Source organism: Gobio gobio (assembly GCF_949357685.1).
Source record: "Gobio gobio genome assembly, chromosome: 6".
In the NCBI taxonomy this organism is placed as follows: Eukaryota; Metazoa; Chordata; class Actinopteri; order Cypriniformes; family Gobionidae; genus Gobio; species Gobio gobio.
The window spans coordinates 57,745,284-57,771,068 of NC_137102.1; the positions used below are offsets into that span (position 1 = coordinate 57,745,284).

The following is a 25,785-nucleotide window of genomic DNA, read 5'->3' on the forward strand; positions in this document are numbered from 1 at the left end:
ATTCAAATTTACGCTCTTGGCCACTAAAGCGAAAGTGCGCGGGCGACACCGTCACTCCGACTCCGCCAAAACCTTGTTAGGATGATCACTTTCGTAGAGAAGGCAGCAGTTAAACCAAATTATTTCACAAGGCGTTCGTTGGAAGAAAAAAATTATAAAGGATCCCGAACCGGACCAACGCGATTTACAGATCCAGCAGCAGCAGGCCAGAGACAGAGGATGAAGCTGCACTTGGAGCTTCACACGCTTGTTATGAGAAACGTAGGTGGCTGGCTGGATGTGTTGTTAGCAATGCCCTTTATTGCTTTCCCTGTCTTTTATTTCAGAGTGTCGGTACTGAAGTTTTGTGGACAACAACGGGGCTAAGAGACCTCAAATATCTGACTGAAATATGCAAACGTCATGACACTACTGAGATGACTGACTTTAATCAGAGAGTCAGTGAGAAATTTGCTGGCCAGAAAGAAAGGAGAGCAAAATGTATGTTCAAGTAGTCAACATGCTTTTTTATTCTTTTGCTTTTCCTTTCCTCATTCAATTATATGTGGGAAATGAATGTGTAAAAAGATAAAAGTGAAGACACTGTTTTCTCTTTAATGCTTGAATTTAGTCAACATGCCTCTTGATACTGCCCCCCCCCCCAAAAAAAACACCCCTCCAAAAATAATTATCACCAGCCGCCACTGCCGTGCATCCCTACCATTATGTATAGAGACTGAAAATGATGCGGATAATTAATTGGAAATGTATCGGTCGACCACTAATTTTATAAGTAAATGAATGCAAGCCAGTCGGGTTCTATGTTTGACCCCTAAAAAACGATTATTTTTATAGATTTTATCATTCCACACAAACATAAATGACATACGATGTCACCCTATCAAGTCCCTTTAAACACGTTTCTCACCCCTGGAAGAGGAAGAGGTTGGCGTAGTTGTAGCTCTTGGTGAGGAAGTTTCCCAGGATGCGAGTCGGATATCCACATCGGATCTGATACGCTGACAGGCCGAAGTATATGCATTTCACAAAGTACCACAACTGAGCGATCTTGTTCTGACTGAAGCGCCTGCACAGAAAAGGGGAAACACATTCTTGCAGAACTGGATGGACAGGATGGATGGATGGATGGATAGATAGATAGATACAGTGGATGGATGGATAGATACAGTGGATGATGGATGGATACAGTGGATGGATGGATGGATGGATGGATTGATACAGTGGATGGATGGATGGATGGATGGATGGATGGATGGATGGATGGATGGATGGATGGATGGATGGATGGATGGATGGATGGATGGATGGATGGATGGATGGATGGATGGATGGATGGATGGATGGATGGATGGATGGATGGATGGATGGATGGATGGATGGATGGATGGATGGATGGATGGATGGATGGATGGATGGATGGATGGATGGATAGATAGATAGATAGATAGATAGATAGATAGATAGATAGATAGATAGATAGATAGATAGATAGATAGATAGATAGATAGATAGATAGATAGATAGATAGTGTTAGGATAGATGGATAGATAGATACAGAGGATGGATGGATAGATTGATACAGTGGATGGATGGATAGATAGATAGATAGATAGATAGATAGATAGATAGATAGATAGATAGATAGATAGATAGATAGATAGATAGATAGATAGATAGATAGATAGATAGATAGATAGATAGATGGATGGATAGATGGATAGATAGATACAGAGGATGGATGGATAGATTGATACAGTGGATGGATGGATAGATTGATACAGTGGATGGATGGATGGATGGATAGATACAGGGGATGGATGGATGGATGGATGGATGTATGGATAGATACAGGTGATGTATGTATGTATGGATAGATACAGTGGATGGATGGATGGATGGATAGATACAGTGGATGGATGGATGGATAGATAGATACAGTGGATGGATGGATGGATGGATGTATGGATAGATACAGTGGATGAATGGATGGATGATGGATGGATAGATACAGTGGATGGATGGATAGATACAGTGGATGGATGGATGATAGATAGATACAGTGGATGGATGGATGGATGGATAGTTACAGTGGATGGATGAATAATAAGAGACAGTGGATGGATGGATAGATACAGTGATACAGTGGATGGATTGATAGATAGATACAGTGGCTGGATGGATGGATGGATGGATACAGTGGATGGATGGATGGATGGATGATGGATAGATACAGTGGATGGATGGATGGATGATGGATAGATACAGTGGATGGCTTAATAGATAGATAGATGGCTGGATGGCTGGATGGATGGATGGATGGATGGATGGATGGATGGATGGATGGATGGATGGATGGATGGATGGATGGATGGATGGATGGATGGATGGATGGATGGATGGATGGATGGATGGATGGATGGATGGATGGATGGATGGATGGATGGATGGATGGATGGATGGATGGATGGATGGATGGATGGATGGATGGATGGATAGATAGATAGATAGATAGATAGATAGATAGATAGATAGATAGATAGATAGATAGATAGATAGATAGATAGATAGATAGATAGATAGATAGATAGATAGATAGATAGATAGATAGATAGATAGATAGATAGATAGATAGATAGATAGATAGAGTGGATGGATGGATAGATAGATAGATACAGAGGATGGATGGATAGATTGATACAGTGGATGGATGGATAGATTGATACAGGGGATGGATGGATGTATGGATAGATACAGTGGATGGATGGATGGATGGATGGATGGATGGATAGATACAGTGGATGGATGGATGGATGGATGGATGGATGGATAGATACAGTGGATGGATGGATGGATGGATGGATGGATAGATAGATACAGTGGATGAATGGATGGATGATGGATGGATAGATACAGTGGATGGATGGATAGATACAGTGGATGGATGGATGATAGATAGATACAGTGGATGGATGGATGGATGGATGGATAGTTACAGTGGATGGATGAATAATAAGAGACAGTGGATGGATGGATAGATACAGTGATACAGTGGATGGATTGATAGATAGATACAGTGGCTGGATGGATGGATGGATGGATACAGTGGATGGATGGATGGATGGATGGATAGATAGATAGATAGATAGATAGATAGATAGATAGATAGATAGATAGATAGATAGATAGATAGATAGATAGATAGATAGATAGATAGATAGATAGATAGATAGATAGATAGATAGATAGATAGATAGATTCCGAGCATTCCTTTACCTCTCTGTGATTCCTGGTAGAATAAAAAACATCCAGAAATGGATGCCGAACACCAGGAGGACCTGGAAAATCACTTTCCCCATCACCGTCTTGCGGAGGTACAGCGCGCGATCCACCACCATCGTGCCGAACTGGATGAGAACCATGACGAGGAACGGCCCGGGAACCTGATCTTCTGAGAGCGAGGACGCGATGTCAGCTCCATCGCCCTGGTTTTTCTGTGAGCCGGAGAAAACAACATCAACACAACAGCGTCAAGGACAAGAACCAAGGCTGCATAATTACTTTTTATTCAAATGATTTACTCTTTTGAAAATGTCTATTTAATAACAACATTTCAAATTTACCCCAAATGCCCAGAAGCCAAAGACAATAATTATAAAGTCAACGGTGTCTGCTAGAAACATGAAGACGTAAACATCCGTCACGGCGTTGTACTCGGGATGGATCAGGTTATAGAAGAACTGACGGATGGGCTGATAGATCGCAACCAATCTGAAGAGAGGAGAGAAACACACACTGAAGAGATGGACTAATACATTAAAGGGTTAGTTCACCCAAAAATGAAAATTCTGTCATTAATTACTCACCCTCATGTCGTTCGACACCCGTCAGACCTCCGTTCATCTTCAGAACACAAATTAAGATATTTTAGTTGAAATCTGATGGCTCTGAAAGGCCTCCATTGGCACAATGCACGTTACACTCTCAAGACCCTTAAAAGGTACTAAAGACGTCGTTACAAAGTCCATCTCACTACAGTGGCTCTACAATAACTTTATGAATCAGCGACAATAGTTTTTGTGCGCAAAAAAACCCTAAATAACGACTTATATAGTGATGATGATTTCAAAACACGGCATCATGAAGCTTCGAAGCGTTATGAATCAGTGAGTCGAATCAGCGGTTTGAATCGCCAAATTTCAGCAGTTTGGCGGTTTGACACGCGATCCGAATCATCATTCGACTCACTGATTCATAACGCTTCGAAGCTTCATGATGCCTTGTTTTGAAAACGTCATCACTATATAAGTCGTTATTTAGGGTTTTTTGCGCACAAAAACTATTCTCATCGCTTCATAAAGTTATTTTAGAAACACTTTAGCGAGATGGACTTTGTAACGACGTCTTTAGTGCCTTTTAACGGTCTTGAGAGTGTAAAGTGCATTGTGCCAATGGAGGCCTTTCAGAGGCATCAGATTTCAACTAAAATATCTTCATTTGTGTTCTGAAGATGAACGGAGGTCTGACGGGTGTCGAACGACATGAGGGTAAGTAATTAATGACAGAATTTTCATTTTTGAGTGAACTAACCCTTTAATAATATTAGGATGAAAGATACACACACACTCACTTCTTGAGCAGGTAAACCTTTGCTTTGATGAGCTGCTCTCGGATCTTCTCCATGATCATTTCTTTCCGGCTCTTCTGCGGTACTTCTGGCTCACTGTTTTCTCTACGAAAGCTGTTCCGTGTGCTCGTGCTGCCTGTGAACCAAACCAGCAACCAAACCTCACCACAATTAAACCCACAGCAATGACCAGAAACATCACATTAGCCAAGAACGTTACTTTCACTGGTCTGGCCAAAAAGAGGACCTTGACCAACCAGATTCAGGATGTGTCTGGGCAGATTGCTTACAAAATGTAGTCAGTTACGGATTACATCGTACACAATATATTAGAGTATGCATTTTAGGTAATCTAATGACTACTTTTTGATCACTTTTGACCTAATTTACCCATCACATAGCAGTGTTGTAGTAGTTGAGAACGGTCTTAAAGGGATAGTTCACCCAAAAATGAAAATTAGCCCTTGATTTACTCACTGTCAAGTCATCCTAGGTGTATATGACGTTCTTCTTTCAGACGAATATAATCAGAGTTATTTATAAAAAATGTCCTGGCTCTTCCAAGCTTTATAATGACAGCCCAACATTTGAAGCCCAAAAAGTGCATCTATCCATCATATAACTGCTCTACACAGCTCCGGGGGTTAAAGGAACACTCCACTTTTTTTGAAAATAGGCTCATTTTACAAGTCCCCTAGAGCTTAGCATACATCATTGATTCTGATCAGTCCATTAGCATCTCATTCAAAAAATGACCAAAGACACTTTCAATATTTTTCCTATTTAAAACTTGACTCTTCTACAGTTACATCGTGTGCTAAGACCAACTGAAAATGAAAAGTTGCGATTTTCTACACCTCTATGGCTAGGAACTACTTTCTCATTCCTGCGTAATAGTCGCGGATCTTCGCGGCCGTACCATGGCCATGGCCACAACACAATTTGTCGGCTGCAAGCCTGAAACTTTCTCTGCAACTACACGAACTTAGTGCCGGTCACATTGAAAGTTACCTAGCTTTGGGCTACTTTCAAGCGCTGTAATATCATTGAGCCGCTGCAGCCATGGTACGGCCGCGAAGATCCGCGACTATTACACAGGAATGAGAAAGTAGTTCCTAGCCATATAGGTGTAGAAAATCACAACTTTTCATTTTCAGTTGGTCTTAGCACACGATGTAACTGTAGAAGAGTCAAGTTTTAAATAGGAAAAATAATGAAAGTGTCTTTGGTCATTTTTTGAATGAGATGCTAATGGACTGATCAGAATCAATGATGTATGCTAAGCTATGCTAAAAGTGCTACCGCCAGATACAAAGATCGGCTGAATGGATTCAAAAACGGTAAAACTCAACTATTTAACTCTAGGGGACTTGTAAAATGAGCCTATTTTCCAATAAAAGTGGAGTGTTCCTTTAATAAAGGCCTTAATAAAGGTTAATAAAGGTTTGTGTGAGATAAAGATCCATATTTAACATGTTATAAAGTAAAATATCTGCGTTTTGAACTGTGAGAGGCGTTACTTTCTCCGCAAATTGAATACAGAAGGCAGTCCGCCGAAAGCTGGATATTCTAATTATTAAAAAAAATATGTCTTATTCTAATAATAAAAAGAAGAAGTAATTTCTTGGGCAGTAATGTGGATCTTTATAAACTTAAGAAGTGCTTGGTCTCGGATTAGGTGGTCTTGACTAAAACACTATCACATAGATTTAAACAGGGTTATTTCGTACCATGTTGATTGCATTTTTTATAATTAAATAATAAAAATGTAAAATATTTTAAAGTCACCACTGGTGTTCCCCGTGGGTCTGTCTTGGGCCCTCTTCAGTTCATTATTTACTCACTTCCTCTTGGTTATATTTTTAGTAAAAATGGTATCCAATTTCATTGCTAGACTGATAACTGTCTTCCAAGCCCTCGGGTTCTTTTCCTCCACCTTTATTATCCAGCCATTATGTTTAGCTGAAATTAAAGATTGGCTAAACAAATTGTCTAAAACTTAATAGCGGTACAACTGAAGTCCTCCTAGTATGGAGGACCAAATTACTAAATATTACTAAATAAATAAATAAATAATAAATGTACCAGTTTATTCTGAAATAATAAAATAATTATTAAATATATGAAATATATATGATTTTTCTATGAAAACACAACATTTTATTGTTTAATATATTTCATAATATCCTCTTTCACAGACTATTAAAGTTTAAATATCAAATATATTTTTTTTTCATAATAAAATTTGCTTTTACAAAAAGCTAATTTACGAATGACACCTACCTGACAAATCATGTATTTCCAAAAGCACGATTCTCCCCAAAAAGGTTTTTCATAATGGACATTTCACAAATGCCAATAAACAGGCAGTTGGCGGTGCTTAATAGTAGCAATAGTCAAAAAAAATCTTTTTGAAAATCGTGCTTTAGAAATACATGATTCATCAAATATGAGTCACTTGTAAATTCAGCATTTATTATGAAAAACTGCTTTTTATTACCATATTTTATTATTAAAAATAGATATTTAAACAGTAAAGAGTGTGAAAGAGGATATTGTGAAATATATTAAACAATAAATGTTGTATTTTCATTAATGCTAATTTTACAAAATAGATACATTTATTTATTTAATTAATGAATTTAATTACATATTTACTAATTATTTAATTATTTCAATAAACTGGTACATTTAATTATTGTTTTATTTAATTCATTATTTATTTAATTATTTCATATTGAGTAATTTGGTTCTACATATTCTTGTAGGTACAAAAAGTATTCTGGCAAAATCTGATTGCTTTTCAAAACAAAGGCGTAGTTTGATGACGCCACGTTTGAGCACAGAATCTCGGGACATGTGATCTTCACCTCACAGCCGGTGGGAAAGAATCGGGATAGGACTCGGGCAGAAATCATGTTGATGGATGTGATTATTAACGTTACTGTAGTGAAGCAGAGCAGGAGCGAGTGTTGTGGAGCTGAGGAACCGCAGGAGCGATTATTAAAGAGAAGAGCGGAACACACGCCTCGCGAGCAGCAGGACTTTTATTATGTCACAGTCGCCGGCGCCACTTCCGCTCATGAGTATGAGGTAACGCAGCTCTGTTGATCATATTAGACACATCTGAGTGTGTTGATGATGTTGTGACGTTACTCTGTGTGTTCTCTCAGCGGCTGCTATGACACTTGTTCACACTGCAGTGAGAGTAAAGCGTTTCTGCAAAATAAAACCAGAACCCGAGGGGAACGCAGATATGACGCAATCGACAGGCGACTTCCTCATACGCCCCGGTTCATTGGTTGAAATAGCCATTTCTCACGATTTACAAATAGTTGGAAACATTTGGGAGATTGTAAGTACTCTACTGAACAAAATATATAACACTGGCCTAGTGGTTTTTTGGATATTTTACTGCAAAAATGTTACACATTGCAACTTTAAGGTGGTTCAGAACTATGAAACGTTTTTGACACAAGTCTCCTTAAAAGTGACATGATTTCTGTAACTCTCACCGCGTTTGGAGCGTGCAGAGGAGCGTCGGGAGAGGTGAGATCCGCCGCTGGTGCTCTGCCGCCGCAGATAAGGCCGATGCTCAGGATAACGCATGTGCATGTGCACCTGGGTCGAGTCCACGGACATGCCGAAGTTCACAGACTTCAGCGAGTACGCTGGAGAACTCATCTTCTCTTCCTCAGCTGGAACCACGACCGCCATCTTCCCCTCGTCCACAGACTCGTCCTGATGAAGACTGGAATCTTTTCGGGACATTTTAGGGTCGTCTTCATCCCAGAGACCATGACACTGAGCCAAAGAGAGAGAGTAAATGAGATTAACTGGACAAACTGAAGCCACTGTGATGGTCTTTGGTTAGGAAAACAAACTGGAAATGGAAAATAGTGCTTCATCCGAGACCATTTATTGTTGTAAAGTAAATAAAAGCCACTTTCCACAAATGGGATACTCATGTACCAAAGAAATCCATCTAAAATCCCATTGTTAGATAAAACTACTAGTTGAAAGTCTGAATTTGTGTTTCTCATGATCTTTTTGAACCGTCGTCTTCTTAAATGCTTTACAGCAAAGGCTGGATTCTACAGGGCTGCAAAAGTAATTGCAAACCTCATCTAAAATACATCTAAAATTCTTATAACGTTTAGTTTGAAACCTCTCCTGGTTTCAGATTGGTTTTGATTTTTTTACAGGCACAGTTTTTTATGATATTACCCTGGTGAAAAGTGCTGTCATGCTGAAGCTCTGATTTTATGTAATAATCTGAAACCTGGAGAGGAGAGGAACCTCAAACATTAAGAATTGATTTTAAAATCCATTTTATGGTTCAAAGCTCTCAACAGTGTAGTGGCTTCGCTTAGATCTCATAATGTCTGGTGAATTATGTTTCCAGCCGCACCTTGGCATCCTCGAAGCTGCTAAATATCTCAAAGCTAAAGCAGAAAACAGGCGAAGCAAGCGTTATTTATTCCGAACAAGACCTTGGATTTTGGAAATCAATCGGTGAGCAGATCTTAAAGATCAAATGAATATGCAAACTTATGCCATGGTCTGTCTGAATATTCGATTCTGATTGGCTGAAAGGTGTGCATTAAATGTGTACCGTTTAATGCACAGATAGTTCCAGTCGGTTTAATCACCGTTCTATATTAATGCACTGTTCATTGAAGCACACAGAGAGGCATTCAAGAGCATGGGAACTTGTTATATGGCTTTATTGGTAACACTTTATAATAACTACACGCTATGTAGCATTAGTTAAGCATTAGTAAGTAGTTAATTCATCATTTGTAAAGCATTAATAGACATTAGTAAGCAGTTTGTAAATACAGCTATAAATGCTTTATTCTTGATTTATAAGCATATCTATACTGTGTTTAATAATTGTATTTTCATACTTTATAAATGATCAATTTATCATTTCTAAATTAAGTATTACATTATTTACAAACCAGTTATTTAGGAGTTGTCAGTGGTTCATCAGATCATTTAGAAAGTGTAAGTAAAGAATTAATAAACGATTTAAATATACATGTATACATCTTATTATTTAGACATATAGTAATCGTTACTCAGTGTGTTAATAAATGCTTTATTAACATGTATTTCCACTGTAATTCATGATTAATTCAGGTAGTTATAAAACATTTAGTAGTTGTCAGTTAACTATTTTTGTGAGCTCATCTAAAGTGAGGACTATTTATGCCTCATAAAGCTTTTACAAAGGAGATTTAAAGGCTCAGTTCTCTAATGTTTTAAAGTTATTACTGTTTTGACACTGCAAAATATTTTATTATATTATTATTGTTTATCTCAATTTTATTTGTTGTATTTTGGCACTCCTGTAATCCAGTGTAATCCACTGGTACATTTTTATTCAGCAATGTTTACACTTTATATAGTTTTTTTTTTTATATCAGATTGCAGAGGCTTAGTTTCATTTGACTGCAGTTATGTTTTCTGGTGATCTACAGGAATATTATTTTCTATGACATTGAAGAGGTTTCATTTTAATTGTATATTAAGTTACTAGTTGTACAGTCTCCATTTTTGCATTTTGAAATAAATATGTCTGTGTGCTATATTCCTCTGTGTTGTGTTTGTTTCCTTTTTCTGTTCATTAGAGAACTGAGCCTTTAAATCTCCTTTGTAAAAGCTTTACGAGGCATAAATAGTCCTCACTTTAGATGAGCTCACAAAAATAGTTAACTGACAACTACTAAATGTTTTATAACTACCTGAATTAATCATGAAAATCATGTTAATAAAGCATTTATTAACACACTGAGCAACTATTACTATACGTCTAAATAAGAAGATGTATACATGTATATTTAAATCGTTTATTAATCCTTTACTTATACTTTTTAATGATCTGATGAACCACTGACAACTCCTAAATAACTGGTTTGTAAATAATGTAATACTTAATTTAGAAATGATAAATTGATCATTTATAAAGTATGAAAATACAATTATTAAACACATTATAGATATGCTTATGAATCAAGAATAAAGCATTTATTAAAAATTTGTCCTGCACACTAGAGTGTTTTAAAGACAAAATCCTGACAAATGTCTTGAAATACATCATCTGATCAATGTTTTGAGTTGTGGTAACCGTAGTATAGGCTAAGCCGAATAATTGACTCTTGAATTATTGAAAATTGTCAATTATTCCTTACTTAATGCACAGCTAGCCATGGATTATCACTTACATATACTATATAAATATACAGTACTAATAAAATATATTGAAGTTTTTTATTTGAATCAGTGAGTCGAATCATGATTCGGATCGCGTGTCAAACCGCCAAACTGCTGAAATTTGGCGATTCAAACCGCTGAATCGACTCACTGATTCATAACGCTTCGAAGCTTCATGATGCCTTGTTTTGAAATCGTCATCACTATATAAGTCGTTATTTAAGGTTTTTTTGCGCACAAAAACTATTCTCGCCGATTCATAAAGTTATTGTAGAACCACTGTAGTGAGATGGACTTTGTAACGACGTCTTTAGTGCCTTTTAAGGGTCTTGAGAGTGAACCGTGCATTGTGCCAATGGAGGCCTTTCAGAGCCATCAGATTTCAACTAAAATATCTTCATTTGTGTTCCGAAGATGAACGGAGGTCTGATGGGTGTCGAACGACATGAGGGTGAGTAATTAATGACAGAATTTTCATTTTTGGGTGCACTAACCCTTTAAGTCAAGCATCACTACTCATTAGATGGGAATTATGTGGCAAATAAGAGTAAGAACCTTTAGTATGGATCTGTGGAAAAACAGCATCAGCAGCTGCACCAGGTCATAGTGCACGTATCCGTCCTTCTTCTCTATACCGAGGATGTTGGGCGGATGGTACGGCTTCAACTTGTTGACTTCCACGTGTTGGTTGAATGGGAAAAAGCTGAACTGGAAGAAGTACTTGATGACGATGGTGACCTGGAGGAAATAAAAACACTTTTACAAACGATTTAAAATTAATTCATATTTGTAGTGTAATCAGTGCCCGCAAAATTCAACACACAAGCCATTTCTACAGCATTTAGCCAAAGCAAACCCTGACCTCGGTGTACACGATGGCCGTCATCCAGAAACGCTTGCTGGGCCGAGGAACAGAGAGCATCGCCCACAGGAAGATGAGGATGGGCAGCACCAGTGTCGCCATGGAGGCCGAGATCATGTGGTTGAGGATGATGACCAGGTAACAGACCATCTCAGAGTGCGCCACCAGCAGGTTATAGAGAGCGTAGCACAGCTGCAGGCCCAGCGGCTGGGATTTATAGAAACCCTCGGAGTTCTCCAGCTCCTCGTCGTAGAACATTCTGGATTACAGCAGGAAAACAGATCACATTAACTGACCACATGTAGTCGGTCACACACATACGATTATACCTACAATACTAGTTTTACTGGTCAGGGGAAAGTGAGTATGGACTTGAGTATGTACTGTAGCACTGTTACATAAACTAAAACTATTACAAATATTTTTGTTCATTGAAATAAAGCTAATAATAAAATATGCATATTAAAATAACATGAAATATTATAATACATAAAAATATGTTTACATTATTAAATATTAATACAGAAATATTAATACATTAAAAATGATTTCAATTGTTTTACTTTTTTAAGTTCTAAACAATAATAAACTTAAATAAAAATGTAAAAAATAAACTAATTAAATTTATATTTATTAATACAAAACTAAAACTATTAAAAATTGTTAATTGAAATAAGTTCAATAGTAAAATATAAATATTAAAATAACATTAAATATTATAATAAATGTTAAGGATATATATGTGTGTGTGTGTGTGTGTGTGTGTGTGTGTGTGTGTGTGTGTGTGTGTGTGTGTGTGTGTGTGTAATATAGTTATATCTAATAATTTATACTTAGTTGCAAGGGCAACATTTCAAAATTTTGGTTTAGTTTAAGTTCTAAAAATAATAAAATGAAACAACTAAAATTTAAATAAAATAAATCAATAAATCAATACATTTTAATAACTAAAAATAATACAAAATGACAAAAGCACATAGCACTGAAAATATAAAAGCAAAAAAGCTAATTCAAAATATTAATAAAACTATAATAGTTCCTGTCTTTATTATTATATATTATATTATAATAATTAGTTTATATATATATATTTTAATATTTATTATTACATTATTAGTAGTATAACATAATCAAATGTATTATTAAAATAATACAAATGTAATAGTTATACTATTAATATAGATAAAAAAAAACCTTATTAATATATGAATTATATATATATAATATCTTATATAATATATATACAAATATATTTTTAAATAACTAAAAATAATACAAAATGACAAAAGCACATAGCAAAATTACTAACAATTAAAATGAAAATATAACAACAAAAAAGCTAATTCAAAATATCAATAAAACTATAATAGTGTTACAATTCCTGTCTTGTTTTGGAATTTTGGAATCTTATTTTGGAAGTGTATTTTTGTTCCTTTTGTTTCCATTGCTTTGTTAGTCTCTATATTAGCACTTATATTATATTGATGATATTATCATTAGTGTTTCCTATGTTCTTGATCTGGTGTCCGTGGTTTTGCCTGCTGAGCCTGGTCTGGATTTACTCTGCTTTTCCTTCAGCACATTTGCCTGGATTTACTTGTTGTTATGTTTTGTTAATAAATGTCTTTTAACTGCATTTGGATTCTACTCTCCCTTGTTTATGACACAGCCCACGTTACAAATAGTATATGTAGTGAGATATTATGTCAGTATTGGGATTTTCTACCACATTTATGCCACTTCTTGATACAACAGGCCCCTTTATCCCTCTGGTGCTCTTCGTCAAAAATGACGCCTAAAAATGAAACTTCCTCCACCCCAGTAAAACCAATGCAATTTATTTTTCTTCAATAATATTTTTTCTTTTTAATTTTGTATTTTGAGATGATTTGATGGTATTTTTTAATATTTATGCAATACGTATGGTCTATTTTTGCCATTGAAAATTATACACAATTTTTTTTTGTAATTTTTATTTTTTTATTTTTTTATTATTGCAGTATTTCAGGTTAAAATAGAGACTAGGCAGACTAGAGACTAGAATTTTGAAGGCAGATTAGCGCCCTCTTTTGGAATTATTTGAGAAATCATGCAACCATGGGTGTAAGGTCTCTGTGGAGAGGCTTGAGAATTCCCTAGTTCTGTTTTGAACACATTTAAAGGTCCCGTTTTTCGTGTTTTTTTGAAGCTTTGATTGTGTTTACAGTGTGCAATATAACATGTGTTCATGTTTCGCGTGTAAATAAACACAGTATTTTTCACACAATTTACTTATCTGTATACTGCTGTTTTCACTGTCCTCAAAACGGCTTGAAAGATTTCCCTGTTCTATGAAGTCCCTCATTCAGAAACACGTAACGAGTTCTGATTGTGCCAGCGGTTCCTGTGTTGTGATTCGACAGCAGCTTAGCGCACGTTACCGGAAAGGTCGCGCCTCTCACCATAACGGGGATGCATGCGCTCAATGATCTCTAAGTACAGCGTCCCTGGGAAAGCCAATCAAAGGTGACTTGACTCCGGGATGAAAATAACAGCGTCTCGACGACATGGCAACAAACAAACTATACGAACGCAACCAAACGCAACACTTCCTCTTATCCACGCGGGAGCAACAAGACCACGCCCCCTTTTCGCGCGTTCTTGTGGGCGGAGGTTAGTCGACAAACTGCTCTACTGACGTCATTAAAGCAGGAAATACCAGGATGTAGTCCTAACCAGCCGTTCGCTGTAGGCTTTGAAAGGGAACTTCTGTTAAATAAAATATCTCGCTTGGCATTGAACTTTGAGCTTTATAATTTTACAGGCATTATAAATGCTCTAACACAGGGAAGGATTAACCATTAGGGCAACTGGTCACTTGCCCAGGGGCACAGGACATCTAAGGGGCCCTGGGCACTGTCAAATATTATGTTAGATCACGTTATAAACGCAATCCTCACTTTCCTAATAATATGTAGATTTTTGCAACCCGTTCGATCAAAATATTATGTTAAATCACGTCAAAAACTAAAAGTGTCTGTAGCTTCTTGCGCTGCTGCGCAGCGAGAAGACGAGCTGTCACGCCGAATCACGTGACTTGAAGCTCTGAAATCAGCTGTTGAGGCGGGTGGACAAAATTTGGCCTGGTTTGGGGTCAGTTTGGTTGTTTTCAAACATCTACATTTTATAGTCTAATTGGTTAATAATAAACTCAAGTGTGCATCATGACACACACCGGCCCACATCCCCCTTCTCTATGACGTAGAGTCAGCTGGCGTTGGTGTTGACGTCGCCGACGAGCACGCACTTTCAGCCAATCAGCGATAAGCAGGGAGTCGCGACTCGCGCTCATTCATGACAGGTTTTCAGCGCGAAATTGTAGCTGGATATCAAATGATCGCTATGCCAAAGTGGCATAAATATGTAAGTTATCTACAGTAATGAGTGGGAGAGTGACCCAACTCTCAAAACGTGGATTACACCTGTGACTCAAAGACTCTTACATATAACTAACTCAAAGAGCACGGTTGAATGATTGAATTGAAATAGTATATGACTCCTGTCCATCATGGTGTGCACACTGGCCTGATCAGGACATCTGCACCTTTTAAAGCGTCTAGACTGCGCTGTACTCGTCCCAACAGCTGCTGAAAGAGGTTTGAATAAACGATTAATCCATTTTGACTGTGTTAAGTTCTGCGTTATGTTCTATAAATATTGTACTTCACGAAAGACATAACGTTACTGTAGTTCTATCAAGTTAAACACAAAGGTAAACGCATTATTGTTGTCAATTTTTTATTGTACAGTATCAGTGAATGGCACATTTTGGCTGTGGTGTGTGCAGTAAAGTGTGCGTAATGCCTGCTAATTACATTGTTTATTCCGATTATATTGGGCACGTTTTTCACTTAAATGATGCATGTGTTTTTCCATGGGTTAAAATCATCGGTTAATTTCGTGATTTTGACAGTTTCCACTTGGACATTTTAGTCATGCATGACTGTTTTTGAATGCCCTGTTTTGATCCATTTTCCTGAGAAATGTTTTTTATTCTAATTTTATTTTGACATTATTTGGTTTTAAGGAGATACAATGGTGCTAATCAGCCTTGATTGACATGGCAATAAAATTATATAACATTATTTTGGCAGTTCAAATTTTGGGCGTCTTTTTCTTGAATTGAGTGGGTTTTAGTGAGCTTTTTGGCTTGAAATCGTCGACCCAATCAGTCAACACTGTCTGAAATTTAAACAGGAGCGCCAAAAGAAAATTTAAAAGAGAAAATGAATTGAAATTAGTCAACATTGTGAAACATATTCCAAAAATAGCCACAATTTCATATTGTAGCATTTTAGAAATAAAATTTCTCTGGTTTTAAGTTAAGGCTTCACTAGCGGTCTGCTTTATTTCACTGTTGCAGTCAAAATATAATTGATTGGCTATATTGAAACATTTAATAATTACTCTGTAGCAGCCACTAAGTTCTGTGAAAGATTCATTGTAAAAAGTTATGTTAAACATTAGTGCATCATTAGTGTTCTGTCTCTTGAATGCACTTTATGCTGAGGCTATTACATACATCGCCACCTGAGCATTGCAGAAGCCTGATTTGTTAGTATAGAAGTATAGGCTCTATGCTCTTGGTGATAGCGACTTTGCGATTGTCGCTTTGGGGCAGGGGCAGGGTGGGCCCTTGAGTCTTGTTGCCCAGGGCACAGGAAATTGTTAATCCGGCCCTGCTCTAACAGCAACATTACACACTAACTAAAGTTTGAAAAATGGGATCACGAAGAACAGGACCTTTAATGATTTTTTTTTTGATGGATTTGAATATATATTTAAAACATCTCAAAGACTATTTATTATAAAGTTTTAGATTTTTTTTGTTTTGTTAGAAATATAGAATTTTTTCTGTGAATTTGTGTGTTTGAAGATTTCCCATTAATTTCCTATAGTGTCATTTTTGACCGAAGAGCACAAGTGGGTGTATTTTTTTTACAACCACTTAGCAAGCTCGAATCATGCCCTCAATTTTTTGTGTGTGTTTACATACCTAATGCTAAAAAAGTCACCAAGTTTCATATCATTCTGATGAAGCTGTGATTTTTAAAAATTCCAAATATGGTTCATAGGTTCAGTTTTTCATAGGTGTGTGTGTGTGTGTGTGTGTGTGTGTGTGTGTGTGTGTGTGTGTGTGTGTGTGTGTGTGTGTGTGTGTGTGTGTGTGTGTGTGTGTGTGTGTGTGTGTGTGTGTGTGTGTGTGTGTGTGTGTAAGTGTGTGTGTGTGTGTATAAGTGTGCGTGTGTGCGTTTGTGTGTGAGTGGATGTGTCAAAATCACACTCTTGATGTTTTAGAGTGTCACCCCTTTACTGCTGTGTACTTTTTTTCAGCATTGTGGCCGATTTGTAGATTGTACACACAAATATTCAGAGAATTTTGGTGTTTTTGCCGATTTCCCATTAATTTCCTATGGTCGGTCATTTATGACCGAAGACAATGAACACTACTTTTTGTTTTTTTATGACCAATTAGCATGCTAGAATCATGACCCCAATTTTTTTTGTCTGTTTACACACCTAAGGCAAGAAAAGTCACCAAGTTTCATATCATTCCGATGAAGCTGTGATTTTTAACATTTCAAAACAGAAAATTTTCCGAAATGAAACTTGACCGATCAGAAATGACCGAAGAGCACCAGAGGGTTAGATAAGCCGAGACTTATGCAAAATGCCTCACTTGTTGAGCAGCAGTTCGCTGGCGGTCAGATCGGTGGTGGTGGAGGGCAGCAGAGGATCGTCCATGTCGGATCTGCTGTCGGGTGTCATCACCATCATCCGTTTATCACTGTCGCTGTCGTCGCTCACAGAGAGACGGTCGAAGCTCACGGCTTTGCTGTAGCTGGGCGGTACATCAGCGTCTGAGGTGTTGGGCGCGTCTGTGTCTGGAGTAAAGAGCGGCCCGCTGACCACATCTGTTTGCACGTTCTCCGCTCCTGATGACTGACCTTCGTCCTGGTGGATAGACCGTTCACACTCCTCATCTCCAGTATCACACTGCTCCTCACTCTCCAGCTGAGGAACCTGAACATCTTCCCCTTCTTCCTCTGGATCTACCAAATCCCATTGGACTTCCTCTTCCCGCATCACCTCCTCATGATCGTCTCCCTCAGGTCGGTCGTCACTGGCTCGGGGATCTGTCTCTGCTGTGTCCTTCTTGTCCTCCACCTGGTCTGGGTCATCCTCAACCTCGTCTATCGTGTCGTTGGTGCCTTGCCGGGAGAACAGTGTTACGCACTGAGTGGCTTCACTGGAGAAACACAACAGTTGAAGTGGAAACAGCATCATATAAACATAATGTATGAATTGTGGAACATTTTAAGAAGACGTTTTGATGTATTGGCTTTGAATAACAAAATAGATCAAGTTAAATATTTACTTTGTCTTGCCAAAATCTATATTAACCACTGAAATGTCCTTGCTTTTTTAGGATTTCATTCATTTTTAGAAGTTAATTGATGTCTGATACGTCCAAAAGGTCCAACAACTGATATGCAGAACCAACTACTTTACTGTATTTTTTCTGCTTACTGTCACAATAATACCTAAATAATATTATACTACAATAATAACATTTTTATGTACATTTTATATGTATTATGTACATATATCTGTTATTTTATATTATTAATTATTATATAATAATAATATTTTAATATTATAATTATTATTTTATGTATCATTTTTTATTATTATATATTATATTATAATAATTAGTTTATATATATATAATTACATTATTAGTAGTATAAAATAATACAAATTTAATATAGTTATATTATTAATATGGACAGATGTAAAAAAAATAATAATAATACCAATTTGTATGTACATTTTATATGCATTATGTACATATATTTATAATTTCATAATATTATAAATTATTATATAATAATAATATTATATTATAATAATTTGTTTATATATACTTTTTATATTTATTATTACATTATTGGTAGTATAAAATAATAAAATGTAATAGTTATATTATTAATATGGACAGATATAAAAAAAAATAATACTATAATTTTTATGTACATTTTATATGCATTGTGTACATATTATTTATTATTTTATAATATTATAAATTATCATATAATAATAATAATATTTTTATACTATAATTATTATTATATATAATAATAATATTATACATTATATTATAATAATTAGTTTATATATATTTTTATATTTATTATTACATTATTAGTAGTATAAAATAATAAAATGTATTATTAAAATGAATAAAAATGTAATAGTTATATTATTAATATGGACAGGAAAAAATACTATACTTATTAACATATATATAAACACTTTAATAAGAACAATAATTTAACTATTACTAATATTGTAATTAAAAATAAATAATTATATTCATATTATTCATAATGTAATGTAAAAAAAACACACAAGATGATATTTATCAGTAGTAGTCAGCCAGATAAAACAGAAATGTGTAAATATCAGTTAATATTTTAATTTATTTTTCATTATTTTTCAGGTTTTCCATTAGCATGGCAAACCTGTTCACATTATAAAACGGCTGAGGTCAAAATAAATCAGAATCAAATCAAAATGTGAGTGTGGAGGGTGAGGATGAATGTGATGAAGCGGATCATGAGCTCAGCACCTGGACATGACGCTGCTTCCGCTGTCCGCCGAGGAGTTGGACATTTCCAAGCCGTACATTTTCCGCAATGTGGGACGAGCGCGTTCGCTGGTTTTGGGAATATTAGGTATGTCGTCCAAGTCGTCCAAGGTGGACTGGCGGGAAAACAGCATGGTGGCGTCGGTGAGTGCGCTGATGGATGGACAGATGGACGGATGAGTGGAAATATAATGCAATGAAAAAGATGACAAGAAATCATGAGGGAAACTTGGTTCTCAGATGTTGCTCCTGAGGGGAAAAAATCTTCAATCGTGTTTGTCATGAAAATGCCACAACTCTAGGGTGAAATAAAACATATATTTGTTAAGTTATGTGATTCAACCTAAAAATAATATCAGTCAAGGATGAGCACCTGGACATGCTGTCTCTGGAGGCGAATCCAGACTGGAGGGAATCCAGACTGTGTCCGACCCGTCTGCGGCGGTCTCTGTTTGAGCCCGAATCCTCCTCACTGATCCGGTCCATTCCAGATTCTCGAGATCCGTTCAGTTTCATCACCTTCTGGTAGTACACATGGATGCTCTCACGGGACGGCACGTTTCCCTGCGGGACGAAGAATACAGTGGATCAGTTCTAGACCCTAACCAGCTGATTCACTGAATTGTTGGATTATTCTCAAAAATGTGTTCCACCTTGTGCTGTTTCCAAAACGTACCAATGCATTTTAATAACAAATATTAAATTTGGAGTTTAAACTTTTAGCTAAGTTTTGCAATCAATTTCCATCATTAAATTAAATATATATATAGTGACAGACTGATATACTTGGTAATTTTGAGTATTTTCTACATTTAATAACAAGGATCCACGTAAACAATAGAAAACTATTGTACGATCGTATCGTGTCGTTGGTGCCTTGCCGGGAGAACAGTGTTACGCACTGAGTGGCTTCACTGGAGAAACACAACAGTTGAAGTGGAAACAGCATCATATAAACACAATGTATGAATTGTGGAACATTTTAAGAAGACGTTTTGATGTATTGGCTTTGAATAACAAAATAGATCAACTTAAATATTTACTTTGTCTTGCCAAAATCTATATTAACCACTGAAATGTCCTTGCTTTTTTTAGGATTTCATTCATTTTTAGAAGTTAATTGATGTCTGATACGTCCAAAAGGTCCAACAACTGATATGCAGAACCAACTACTTTACTGTATTTTTTCTGCTTACTGACACAATAATACCTAAATAATATTATACTACAATAATAACATTTTTATGTACATTTTATATGTATTATGTACATATATAATATATTATGTACACTCGCTCACTCACTCACAAACATACACACTCACTCACACACAAACATACACACTCACTCACTCACTCGCTCACTCGCTCACTCGCTCACTCACAAACACACACACTCACTCAAACACACTCACACACACACACTCACTCAAACATACTCACACACAAACATACACACTCACTCACTCACTCGCTCGCTCGCTAACTCGCTCACTCACTCACTCACAAACACACACACACACTCACTCACAAACATACACACTCACTCACAAACATACACACTCACTCACAAACATACACACTCACTCACTCACACACTCACTCACTCACTCACTCACTCACTCACTCCCACACAAACATAAAAACTCACTCACTCACTCACACGCTCACTCACTCACTCACACACTCAGACACTCACTCGCTCACTCACTCACTCACTCACTCACTCACTCACTCACATACACACACACACTCACTCACATACACACACACTCACTCACTCACTCACAAACATACACACTCACAAACATACACACTCACACACAAACATACAAACTCACTCACTCACTCACTCACTCACACACTCACTCACTCACTCACACACTCAGACACTCACTCGCTCACTCACTCACTCACTCACTCACATACACACACACTCACTCACATACACACACACTCACTCACTCACTCACAAACATACACACTCACAAACATACACACTCACACACAAACATACAAACTCACACGCTCACTCACTCACTCACACACTCAGACACTCACTCGCTCACTCACTCACTCACTCACATACACACACACTCACTCACATACACACACACTCACTCACTCACACACTCACTCACACACACACACACACACACACACACACACTCACTCACACACACACACACACTCACATACACACTCACTCACTCACTCACTCACACACTCACACACACACAAACATACACACTCACTCACTCACTCACTCACACACTCACTCACACACTCACTCACACACTCACTCTCTCACACACTCACTCTCTCTCTCACTCACACACACACACACACACACACACACACACACACACACACACACACACACACACACACACACACACACACACACACACACACACACACACACACACACACACATGTTTGTTTTTGTGAAATGTGAGGACAATCCATAGGCGTAATGGTTTTTATACTGTACAAACCGTATTTTCTATCCCCTTACACTGCCCCTGCCCCTAAACCTAGCCCTCACAGGAGACTGTGCAGTTTACTTTCTGTGAAAAAAAACTTGTTCTGTATGATTTATAAGCATTTTGAAAAGTGAGGACATGGGGAACGTCCTCATATTTCACCCTCTTTTTGTAATACCTGTGTCATACCCATGTCATTATACACATTTGTGTCCTGATATTTCACGAAAACATGCCCACACACACACACACACACACACACACACACTCACACACACTCACACACACACACACTCACACACATACTCACACACACTCACACACACACACAAAAACACCACAAAAATGCACACACACTGATTTAAAGCAGGCAGAATGCTGGATCTAACAAGCCATAACTCACTACAATAACTGTCATTTGTAGCCTTCTGCTGAAATATTGCACTGCAAACATCAATAACAGCTTTAACTTACCAATGCTGTCAAATAACCATGGTATAACCAGGATAATCCACGGTTAGCTGTGCATAAACTATCTGAATGCTCCACTTTGGTGGTTCTTTGCCTCGACATCATGTATTAAATGAGTTTAACGCACAGATAGCTGTATGTACTGTATATCAACTGTAAGTAGAAACATTAGCAGAAAACCTTTTTGACTTCTCTGGTCAGCATGCAGCGCTCAATGCGCAGAACGGTGGAGATGTCGATGTATTCTCTGCAGACGGAGTTCAGCCACTTAGTGATGCTCTCGACGGTGGTCAGAAACAGCACCCAGGTGAACTTGATGATGTTGAAGACCCTCTTGATGATGTTGTCTACAGGAAGTGGAAAGTTATGAGGTTTTTCTATGTTTATATGAACCAGTAAAGCGAACGTGTGCCATGATGAACACACCTGGTCCGTTCGTTTTCTCTTCCTCTGAACTCTGACGTTCTTCTTCACCGACCTCTATCGCCACATGACCTACACACAGGAAGTTTCTTGTCCATTGAGATCAACTTTACAATTACGGCCACAGATTTGACAGATTTGAAAGAGCGCAGTACCTTCTTTCTTGTCTTTTCTGTGTCTGCGCTTCCAGAAATAACGCCTCCCTTTGCCTCTTTCCTTCAGGGCAGCTTTAGAGTCAGTGATCCAGGTGTGATACACAAACTACAGAGCAACGGCGATACAAATTCATCCATTAATGAAGCGCATAGTGTTGCACGAGGACATAAACACACAAACATGTTCAGCCGTTTCAGGAAACCAGTTGAAATTGAACCCATGATTCAATACATTTTTAATTTCGATCATGAATTTGAATTTTATTCCCTGAAATGGCTGAATTAGACTTGGATAAACAAGCACATCCACACACTGCATACAAACAACTGTCTTCCATCTGAATTTTCCAAATCTTTGAAAAGCCATTTTACATTTTTGAATCGCATATACATTTAAATTGATGAGTATTTATTTAATTATCAGATTAAATAGAGTTGTTTGAATGCAGGTTACACAAGAAAATGGAAAATTCAAAGACAGAAACAGTTTTTTGCCGTTTCTGCGCAAATCACATAATTTACTAGCAATACAATTAAAGGATAACATTTTACAATAAAGGTTCCACTTGACAATTAACAATGAAACAAAGTTTCAACACTCAAAGTTGTATCTGTTCATATTAATTTAATGGACCTGAGCTGACTTGAACTATCAATGAACACTATTTGACTAATATTAGCAAAGATAATGTACCAAATGCATCGCTCATGAACTAGTGTTAACTAATGGGACCTCATTGTAAAATGTTACCAACTAAATGATTAAAAATAAACAGAAAAAAAAAGTCCCAAAAACCACCACATTAAACAAAGACACAACATTCACCTCTAAATCATTTCCATCCCATGCATCCTTGAAGGAGTATTACACCATTTCGTATTATTTATAATCTCATTATATATCATAACTGGAACAACATGGAATGGAAATCTTACAATAAAACACCATCAACAAACACAGATGAGACACAGAGGACCCGTTCCCTGAGGTGGTGGTACCTTGGCCGCCCTGATTAAATACTGCAGAACAGTTTTGGGCAGTTTAATGACTGATCTGGGTAAAGCCACGAGGGCCGAAGCAAACTTTCTGATCGCTCGCTGGGAGGAGAAAGAACCAGGAGAAAGTCACAGCATCAGCATCCTGAAACCCTTCAAACAGTTACAGCACTAAAACAACAGATGAACAATCAATACATAGATGGATGAAATGCAACAGATGCTGTGGGGATTTCAATGTTGGAGAGGAGAAGATGCACAGATGATGGATGTTGGGCTATTTGATTGGGGATTGAAAGAAAAACCACAGAGATCTGCAATCTAATTTAGATTAAATGGAGATCTACTGGAGATGTTTCTCCTGAGAAAAAGACCCCAGTAATGTCACACCTAGGGCTCCAACTAACGATTATTTTAATAATCGATTGATCTGTCGATCATTTTTTCGATTAATTGATGAATCGGATTTTTAAAAAAAACCAGACACTTTATTCAAAAACAGAACTGACAGTGCAAATTCACAGTGCAAAAAATCTTCAGAAAGTGCACAGGTTGCTACAATAAATCTATAAATCTTTTTTTTTTTTTTATAAAGAAAAATACTAATCAGAAAACTTAACAGGATGTTAGAACTTGTTCTCTACACTACACTCAGATGCAGACACTCACAAACAAAGTTTAATGGGTTTAGTTAAATCGTAATGCATTAAGAATTTCTCTAAAATGTCCAAACCCATTATATACTCCTGGAGAAAACATCTACTGTATTAACCTATTAATATGAATGATATTAAAGTTTAAACATGCAATACAGACAGATTTAACTGCTGTGACATATAAAAAAATATTATGTAACAATTAAATAAAACTACTCCTCCTAAAGAAGAACACAATGTCTTATTTTCAATGAATGATATGCATTCTTTATAACAACTTGCATACAACATTCCTTATAGATTAAATATGGATTAAATAATTAATGTATAATAAATATAATGAATCCTTATTAGAACTAAAGAGTCTTTTGTTGTTTGATTAATATTAAGATGGAAGCAGGTTAATGGACTGCTGTCACTTTAAGACCGAATGCTGACCGAAAATGATAATAGATATTAGTCATAGTTTTTGTCATTCAAAGCTGGTTTTGATTTTCGTCTCGTTTTTGTCTGTGAAAAATGTTGTTGATTAAAATATTGACAAATTATTTGTCAACGAAATTAACATAGAAACTATTTAAAATTAATGGGCCAAAAAAGGCAAGTGAATAAAAACGTGTCTTTAGTCTTGCAAACTATACCACCCCTGCTTTACTGCTGTTATTAACAAGCTAACGCTAACTTGTCATGCTTGTCAAGATGGATAACGAGTAAACAAGCACCAGAAGAGCTACTGGAGGGATGTCACGCTCCTCACTTCCAAACGGAGCAAAAGTGGGATTTTGTAGTGACTTAACGTTACCCTGCTGTTGAACTCCCTTCCTCCTCATCAAGGACTCCAAGATGTTTTCGTTTTAGGTGCTGAATCACCACCGTGGTGCTCCCGTGCCATGCCGCGTCGATTTTGCTGCAATTAACACACTTTTTCGATTTATTAATGGCGCTTTTCGACTGGTAAGGCCCGGCTCGGTTTGCTTTTCCGCTGCGTGGTACGACGGGTATAGCACGGCTCGCCCGCTTCCACTCTGCTTTGCGCTCAACCGTGCTTTTTTATACTCAAACATCTCCGCGTCTTATTGAGGGGCATAATAGTCACGCAACAACAACAAATCGATAATGAAATTCGTTGCCAACTCTTTTAATTATCGAATTTTATAGATTTTATCGATTAGTTGTTGCAGCCCTAGTCACACCTGTCTCCTCT

General features: G+C 37.0%; 1 protein-coding gene across 1 annotated transcript in view; it reads right to left on the minus strand.

The window, feature by feature from the left end:
* Positions 1 to 25,785, minus strand: part of piezo2b (piezo-type mechanosensitive ion channel component 2b) — a gene marked incomplete at its 5' end in the record, with an annotated part of 187,017 nt that overhangs the window by 21,785 nt on the left and 139,447 nt on the right. The window contains 14 exons of the mRNA XM_079819677.1: positions 908 to 1,066; positions 3,274 to 3,491; positions 3,621 to 3,768; positions 4,628 to 4,760; positions 8,140 to 8,428; positions 11,399 to 11,581; positions 11,706 to 11,964; positions 17,425 to 17,994; positions 19,378 to 19,548; positions 19,769 to 19,959; positions 22,532 to 22,698; positions 22,778 to 22,846; positions 22,930 to 23,035; positions 23,929 to 24,027. Of these exons, the coding sequence (XP_079675803.1) occupies positions 908 to 1,066; positions 3,274 to 3,491; positions 3,621 to 3,768; positions 4,628 to 4,760; positions 8,140 to 8,428; positions 11,399 to 11,581; positions 11,706 to 11,964; positions 17,425 to 17,994; positions 19,378 to 19,548; positions 19,769 to 19,959; positions 22,532 to 22,698; positions 22,778 to 22,846; positions 22,930 to 23,035; positions 23,929 to 24,027 (2,762 nt within the window). The remainder of the gene's footprint in view (positions 1 to 907; positions 1,067 to 3,273; positions 3,492 to 3,620; positions 3,769 to 4,627; positions 4,761 to 8,139; positions 8,429 to 11,398; positions 11,582 to 11,705; positions 11,965 to 17,424; positions 17,995 to 19,377; positions 19,549 to 19,768; positions 19,960 to 22,531; positions 22,699 to 22,777; positions 22,847 to 22,929; positions 23,036 to 23,928; positions 24,028 to 25,785) is intronic.